Source organism: Malurus melanocephalus, unplaced genomic scaffold (genome assembly GCF_030028575.1).
Source record: "Malurus melanocephalus ecotype Western Australia unplaced genomic scaffold, MMel_1.1 scaffold_49, whole genome shotgun sequence".
Taxonomy (NCBI): Eukaryota; Metazoa; Chordata; class Aves; order Passeriformes; family Maluridae; genus Malurus; species Malurus melanocephalus.
The window spans coordinates 1717881-1726530 of NW_026623281.1; the positions used below are offsets into that span (position 1 = coordinate 1717881).

Consider the following 8650-nt stretch of genomic DNA (forward strand, 5'->3'; position numbering starts at 1 on the left):
GTGGTGTTAACTTCATTGTAAACAAATTACAAAAATACTGAATTGGGGACTTCATTTATAAAAGCAGTAACACAAAAGAGYTCATTTGCTTAGCTCTAATATCTCAGTTGTCCTAAAGGCATTAATACCTCAAGCATGGGAATCCCATTTACCCAGCAATGCCAGCAGGGATTACCAATGTTAGGATTAGCTGCTAGATGAAGAACACTGTCTTAACTATGCACACATACTACATGGCTAAATGGTGTTTTCCCAATATGCAGTCCCATGTTTCTGAGGCTGAAATTTTTGAAGAGCAGCTGCAAAGCTATAAATAAAATAAAAATAATCCAAACTAATACAAAACCAAAACAAAATCCAATTTCATGACACAARCCTTTGCCCTGAATCTGAGTAATAAACTATTATTTTAATAGTATTTTTAATAACATTTAAATGTTCACAGGATTGAGGAAATCACAGGATTGGAGGAAATKAATTTGTTGTTAGTAGATATTTGTGCTTTCATTTTCCATGGCACACAAAACGTCCTTCACAATCCTTCTGAAAATAAAATACCCATGTTAAATACTGCAACAATGTTAAATGTTTGGAAAGCATAGTAGGTAGGCAAGTGACAGAGATCTGAGGCAGAACTAATAAGGTGCACCGTTTGCTTGGAAAAAACCCCAAGCTCCCTAAACCATAATTTATCTGTTTTCATGACATGTGTCTGAAAGACTGTTTCATCACACAGTGCCATGAAGGCAGCAGTTCTTCTGTGGGACTGTGGTAGACACAGCATGTGGTGTGAAATCTGAAAACTAGCCATAAGCTTCTCACTGTTTTTACAGGGATATTAGACTCTAGCTTATATCTTCAAAATGTGCTTCTTGGAGCAGTGGGTRGGTAAATATAAATCACACCATCTTGGTCATTTACCTCTTAACACCTTTCTTAATCTTAAAGACTTTTCTTTATCTGTAAGATTTTAAAGTACACCTGATCATCTAAGATTTCTTTTGTAAGTTGTTCATCAAGCCACCTACCTGAGACTCTATGAACAGGAACAGAGATATTTAAAGTTTTTTTTTTTGGCTATGTAATACTGCAAGAACTGCTCATAAATCAGAAGTAGAAGGGTTTCTCAGCTCTCTCAATTGCTAGAACGACACAAAACATATTCCATCATCCTGAACAAGGGATGTTTGTAAGTTATTGTTTGACTTTACTGGATTATAAGTGCAATGCTGTTATTATGTTCYACAGATAGTCAAAACAATATATAATGATTCAATAGTGATTGCCAATGGTTTGTTTCAGACTCAATGTTTTGAACCATGATATTGTCCTGCACCATGTATGTCTTTAAGTCTAACTTCATTTATATTTCAACTTGCAAATTGGATTTCCTGTGACACATAAGGAAGGTAGATGGACTCTTCATCTCCAAATGCTCTGCAACGCCACTGAGCTTAAATGACTTGTTCAATGTCACTATGTTGAGATTTGAGATCAGAACCAGCAAKTGTTTCTAGGCCTACAGTCCAAGCACTGGTGCAGATACTACTTCTGCCACAAGAAAGACAAGCTGATTAAGTGTGTTGGGTCAGTGAAACTGCCTTTCTGCCRCATCTACCACTTATTCCACCAATATCTGTCCATAAATATTCTTCAAGAATTTGCATTATATAAATATACAAAGATGAAGCCCAGGTTCAGAAGTCCAGGGGTTAATTTACACTCTTTGACAGCGAATGAGTTTTGATAAGCCACACTTAAAACAGGCTATTTGACTCAGCTCTGATTGCTTCTACATGCTAGCTGTGTTCTGATTAAAGAGAAAAATACAGCAGTTATCATGTTTATTGATATAAGCCAGATTTTTTTTTTTAATATGCAAGGCCTTGGGAATCATTTTTCCTGGAAATAGTGCAAAGGACATTGGGAATGCCTTGAAGCGCCAAGAGTTTTTGGATGGTTTTCAGAAACAATAGCTCTCCATGGTTTGCTTTCCCCCTGCGTTGATTGAGCTCAGCTTTTTGGCCTGCAAAGCATTTTGATTTCAGAAATGTTATTGTTACCAGTGTGTTACACAGGCTAGGGAGAGAGGGGTTACAAATGCAGGAAAGCAGGTTGCCAAGGGCCAGCTGGAAAGAACRAAGCCGTGCAGAGCCCAGACTGAATTTCTGGTGAGGTGGTAGAGGGCTGGGGCTTTGAAATTGGTAGTGTGTTTGTGTGGTTTGTGTCTCAAAACCACATCAACCCAACTTGTGCATAAAATGAAATCCCAGCTGATCTCTATTTGCCATTTTCTCTTCATGGTTTTCTTGCAAAGGCAAAAAAGGACCCTTCAATCACCCTGAATAGCAAGTGCTCTTGTCCTGCTGCTATCTGTCTGTTGCTAATTGAGGAGAACTTAARAGTAATAACCTTATATCCTTGGAACTTTTCTCACACCATGCTAGAATGTGGGATGTTAGTCAAAGACATGTGTGTCCATCGAGGCTGGACTCCTTGGCACAGGCTGGGCAATTGTTCCCAGCTCTGGTGTGGTGGAAGCAGAGAAGGAGAGGACACTGGCACATGAGGGGTGCGAAGGGTTGGGCTGTGGCATGCTGTGTTAGCTCTGGGGACTGCCTGAATTCTGCAGGGGATACCAACAACTGAAGGCAAGAGATCTGTACTGCTGCTGAGGACTCAGCCATGAATTTGGASAGGGTGTGGAGAAAGGGACAGGCTATTTGGCTGGAAAGTTAATTGTTTTCCTTAGAAGGAGGTGAAATGGGGCCTGTAGAACAACAGTAAATCCTGCTGTTCCTTGGGGGCAAGGTATGCCTTATTGGGGCATTTTCCCCATTAAATGGGGCATTTTCCCCATTAAATGTAGAGTTTAAATACAATAGTTCAATTTTGTTGTAGCTTTGGGTTTTTTGTTTTTTTTAAATGCAAACATCCAAGAATGGCATTCTTCTGTACTTCACTTTTGTGCATCTTTCTTTAATTTTCTCCTGGTAGTTGTGGGGTGGAAATAATCTTGTGCAGCTCCACCAGGAAGGCATTTGGTGGTGGTGAATAAAGCTATTGCCTCAGGGGAATGAAGCTGAAAAAAAATTTAAATGTATATATCAATTCCTGACCTGCAAATTAACTTCTGATTGTGAAYTATTGCTATCCCAATCGACATGCACTGAATGACCTCTGAATCCCCCAACAGTCAGCTGAAACCCCAAACCCCTCAAACACAAAAGCTCACCCTTATGAAGTGTTAGTGTTAAAGGAAGCATCATTAGGACATCTTGAGGGAAATTGCTTCTACTAAGGAGTAGACTGGAATAATGTGACTGCTTATGTTTGTATTYAGAAGACTGACATTTTTTCTGCTGTACAATGGAACAATTTAATTGCACCACTGATGGACAGAGAGGATCACATCAGAATTCAAATATGAGAAAACAGTTAAAAATAATTTTCTGGACTCATTTACATCAAGTCCTAATGCAGCAAATGAGATGATTAGATGTCAGATTAGAGATGTGAATAGAAAGATTCTGCAGCTATTGCTGGCAGGATAATTGTTAGACTAGCAATCTTAAGGAGCCATGCTTCCCTCAAGAAACACATGCTATCATGAATTTGTAAATTTTTAGTCCAATAAAAAAATCATGCACTGGGAAAAAAAGGATTAAATGCATTGTACATTTGATGCCTTAGGATTTTTAGTTTCCATATTTTCATATATTCTTGTAGTTCTCTAGTACAGCACTAAAACTACCGTTCTCCCATCTTTAGACAAAACCATCCCTCTCTGAGCCTGAATCAAAGGACACTTCTCTGCCTCAGAGYCCCAAAATGTGTAAACAACAGYGAGTTGGGGGGGAGCAGGTTTGGGGTGGTTGACATCATGACCTGAAGATCATTGGACAATTAAGGCCCAATATGTTAATAAGGCAGAACTTAYAAAARGTGAWGATCTCGTGACTCGGTGTCCATTTTGGGTATAGCCTCAGGATGAGGAGGCTTTTGCCTGCCCTAATGTACCAGTAGGCCTGTTAGGCCTGTATTAAAGTTTCTATTCTCATTCTCTYAAGTTTGTCTGGCCTCTRTTTCAGGTGAGCCTGATTTTTAAGGCATCACATTCTCGAGCAGCAGACCCTCTGCTTTTCTAYCTGCCTGGGGTAAGAGGGATATTAACAAGGCCCTGGGCTGTCACGGTGTTTCCAAGAGGCAGTGATAAGAAGGCTGCAGATCAGAGGCATGATGCTTAGAGAGAGCAAGCAGCCTCTGTCAGCAGCATGCCTCTGGGATAGGACAGCTARGAACGAATTAGAACAGCATGAGGCAAATGGTGAAAATCTCTTTTTAGAGTTCAGAAAAGCAGCAGTCTGGGGTGAACTGCACTCTCATAGCTGGAGCACACAAGTATGGGAATGCTGGGGAAGGTTTATTAAATCTAAAGAGTCAAAAGATCATACTAGTAGGCTTGAAACTGGTGAAAAGTTTTTTGGGCATGAATGATAATACCACTTCTACCCACACTGAGGGAAGAGAGGTGGCTGTGGTTGCACTCAGATATGGGAGTTATGATGAGACCACTGAATTGCCCATGAAAGTAATAACTTGAGTATCATAAAGTATGTATTTACATACCAAATTATTTCCAGTCCAACAGTAAATTCCTGACAGCTGGGAGAAAACAGTGTCCAAGAGGACAAGTCAGTCACCAGATGGCTGGTTCTGCACCAGTGCAACAGCTGTCATCACAAACAGCACTGGTGTTTGCCACAAAGTCGGAGAAAAAGCCTTGATAAGGGGCCAGCCAGGAAGTAACCACGGGTGCAGATGTTGCTGCTATAGTAGGCAGGGGAAGAAAATGAGAATTCAGAGCTTGGCATCTGGGCTGTTACACTGCCAAGAATGCTTGTGAATGACTATAAGGACTGGCTCCATTGCTGGAGCAGGGTAAGAAGGGGCATAAACACCCACAAAATCCAAATTCTTGGAAGAATAAGTGAGGTTTAAGTCTCATCTGAGATTCCTGTTTATGTTTAGAGTAGCTAAAGTAACTACCCAGGAAACTCCTTCTGGAATTTAGAGCAGCTRTATTTCATAGAGCAGCTTTGTCAGGGTAGTTCTTCAGCCTTCAGTAAGGCTGGAGCTCAATGGGCCTTTGGCTTTTGCCCAGTGTTCTATGCATTTCTATAAGCACTCCCATGGGAAGGTTTGCCACTTGAAGGAGTGAAAATGCAAAAGGAGGAACACAGTGGAACTATTTAACAAAGCTGGCTTGAGGAGCAGTTTTGCAGCTCAGGTGCAACAGCCACCTGATTCCCTACTTGGTGGATGAGTTGAGGAATGAATGGCAGCAGCCCTGCTATCAGGCCCTGTGTTACTTCGTGTAATAAATTCTCCACCATCTCTTTCAAATGCAGAGATTTAGAGCTGTATTTATAGAGCATTCTAAAGTATATACACAGCTGTAAAAGTGCTGAGAAGACTTTTCCTGCCCCAGAGAGATTAAAAGCTCATTCTCACAGACAGGCCATATGGACTAAGAGCATAGGGTTGAATTGAGACATTCCTTGTGGGGAATTGGCACGGGATAGTTTCCTGGAGTGAAACGAGCCTCCAGGAACAATGAGCAGGTGGCAGGAAAGTGTGGCTGCTCTCCTCTCTGGGGACTCACTAATGAAAGGTATGCATAGGAAATCAGGATTTGAGCATAGCTGCACAAGCCATTCACAGAGCTGACATATGTGCTTGAATGGCTACCCCAGAACTATCCAGAGTGGAGATTATTATCTCTAATATTATTGCCTGAAATTACAGTTAGATGCAAGTACTTCAGCACCAAACCATCCCTTGTGAGACATGGACAAACCCTACAGTACTGGGAAGTCCACGGATCTAGGAAAGCAACTGGAGAAGATGAAATACAGCTATGGAGATGAGGAAAAAGGCTAGCCTAGCAAATGAGAAGAAACTCCTAATTCACTGCAATAAATATCAAGCAATCCTGAAATAAAGATTTCTTTTTTTTTTTTTTTTCTAAAAATTGGGCACAAGCATCCTACTCTCCAACAGTGAGGGTGACACAGCAAGGCTTGGTGGCCTATGTGATTGTATTTCACCTATTTAATAGACTCTTAAAAATTTGTTTTGTTTGGTGACAACCCAAGAGAATGCAGAGATATTCACTAGGCCATACAAGAGGACAGGAAAGCATCCTCGAAGGTGATTGCTGTGTTGTGTCTATAACACACACTTTTTGTAAGTGTCCTCCACTGCTTAGGACCAGGTGTGGAACAGGAGAGGTTGATTTGACTTGGCCTGAGTTTTCGTGATGTACACAAATATATATATTCATACTGTGTATACTATGGTGAATGGAAATTTTTTATAATATACCCTCACCAAGGAAATGTGGTCCCTGACTGTTTTAGAAATGGACTGAGATTTGGTTTATTTGTTTTATAGTTTTGGARGTCTTGTAACTTGCCAAGAGGTTAGTTCATGTTGAGGGGCCAGCAGTGCTTTTCATCTGCTGATACAATGGATGTTATTTTTTTAATAATGTTCCAAAATATCTTTTTTTCTCTTAGAATACAATTATATGTTGCCAAATATAGGGCAAGGATTGTGGATTTTTTAGACRAGCTGTCTACACAGAAGCAAGAAACAAGAAACCTTGGAAGCTTTGAGAGTCTCAAGTTAGTGTCATTAAGCAAGGAACTTTGTAGGCTGGAGTCACCTTAGTATTGTTCTCCTTTATCACTACTCTTTATAAGCAGAGGTAACCCCTTGAGCAAATCCAACAAGACTAAAAAGCAGTACACATGGGAAATAGCTCTGCTGACACCAGTGGAATGAAAAAATAAATTGGTGTAAATATGAAGAGAATCAGAAGTACAAGGAAGCCAACACTATTGCTGAGCTTTTTTTTACTCTATGTTAGAAAAAAAGCCCCCCAGTCTGTTTCTGTGAGAAAGGCAGGTAAAAWTTTTGGGTTTGAGGTATTTATACTGAAAGAAAGAACATTCAAATTTTTCAGCTCTGATGACACCTGTCCAGATTGCCAGGACTGAGACAGCTCAACTGGGAAACCATTCTCTGTGGTGTGTTGTAGTCCATGTCAAGATCTGTTTAAGTCTCACCCATGGTTTACAAAGTCAAGAGCATTCCTAGTTCCAAGCCTGTTGCCATCAGGTCTGCTCTTCTCCTACCTGTTTGTGAGGATAAACATTAATGTGGCACTTGATACATTCTTGTCCCATGTTAGCCCAGGAGTTTCCACTCATCCATTTTCTCTTGCACTTGGGGCACTTATATTCACCAAAGCAGCGTTTCTTGCCCTGGTATGGTGTCAGGCCTTCTCCTTTTGGACGAGCCTACAAAACAAAAGGAAATAACAATGAATGACTGAAAACATGTGTGTGKAGCAGAAATGTAAAGATTTTTTTAATTAGGAAACTTTGGGCAGAAGATACTGGAAGTAGGCATGAAGTTCGTATCCACTTAATAAACAAGAATTATGTTGAAGCTAGAGATTAACGGTTCTGTGAGTTGTTTCTGTAAGAAATATTCAAAAGTTCAAGAAAACTTATAATATTTGTTAGTTGCACTTAACATAGTATTTAGAAAYATACCCATGCACTTTTTGAATAAATAGATGTAATATTTGTTTCATTATGATAAGATCATTTCCATTGAGTACATATTGCTGATAATATATAGCATTAGGAGGAGTAGCTCATTAGTAATAAAGGACTACTTTTCAACTAGAAATTCCGGTTAAGAARTCTAGTTTATTTGGCACTGAAACATGTAATAAAGAAGATTTTTAATAATTTTGCTTTTTACAGCCTACAAACAATTAAATATTAGCACTTAATTAGTATTCATTTTTCATTGATATTAGATATGTATTATCATATGGGAGTGCACAAACTGGGATTTTTATCTGGGGAAGCCAGCAGAGTTGACAATGACTGTATGCAAATACCASGTCTATTTTTTTGAACATACATTCAACTCACTAAAACTGTGTTGTACTTATCAAAATGTGGTAAGGTATGTGAAGATGAGGGTATTGCATCCAGCTGCRCTGGGATAGCTATAAAGATGAGGCCGTTTTCCCAGAGTCCCTAGCAGGTGCTGAAACACTGTCCATGTTTTCACTGTGTTTAGTTTGTTGCTGCCTAGAGGGAAATACTTTGCCTSTATAGTGGCAGCATAGTATGATCACCTATAAAGGGCCCTTTGTCACTTACTTATATGTCAGGCCTAAGCACCTTTTCTTTTTTAAGACTTTCAGATAAAGTTTACAAAAGTGAAATGAGCCATCATGCTGGGAAGGGATTTGTTTTTGTTTTGGGAGCCTGTGTGATTTCTCAGTGTGCAGGTCCAAATAGCTTTCTATGTGAAAACATGGGTTGCAAAAGCAGGTGGTTGGCAGAAGACCTGAGCTTGGCAGGAGCTCAGAGACTCAGGCTCCAGGGGATGATGGAGATGGTGAACACTGTGTTACCTCCTGGGTCGCATGTGGGAGCAAGAGGGAAAGGAACAGTGAGTACGCTCTCCCCTGCATGCTGTGGGTGGAAAAGCAGGGGACACCAAACCTAATCCAGTCTTTTTTTTTTTTTTTTTTTTTTTTTTTTTTTTTTTTTTTTTT

General features: G+C 39.9%; 1 protein-coding gene across 1 annotated transcript in view; it reads right to left on the reverse strand.

Annotated features, from left to right (window-relative positions):
- The window catches only part of ZCCHC24 (zinc finger CCHC-type containing 24), a 102512-nt gene that overhangs the window by 6713 nt on the left and 87149 nt on the right, over positions 1-8650 (reverse strand). Inside the window, exon 3 of the mRNA XM_057365202.1 lies at positions 7203-7367. Within this exon, the coding sequence (XP_057221185.1) occupies positions 7203-7367 (165 nt within the window). The remainder of the gene's footprint in view (positions 1-7202; positions 7368-8650) is intronic.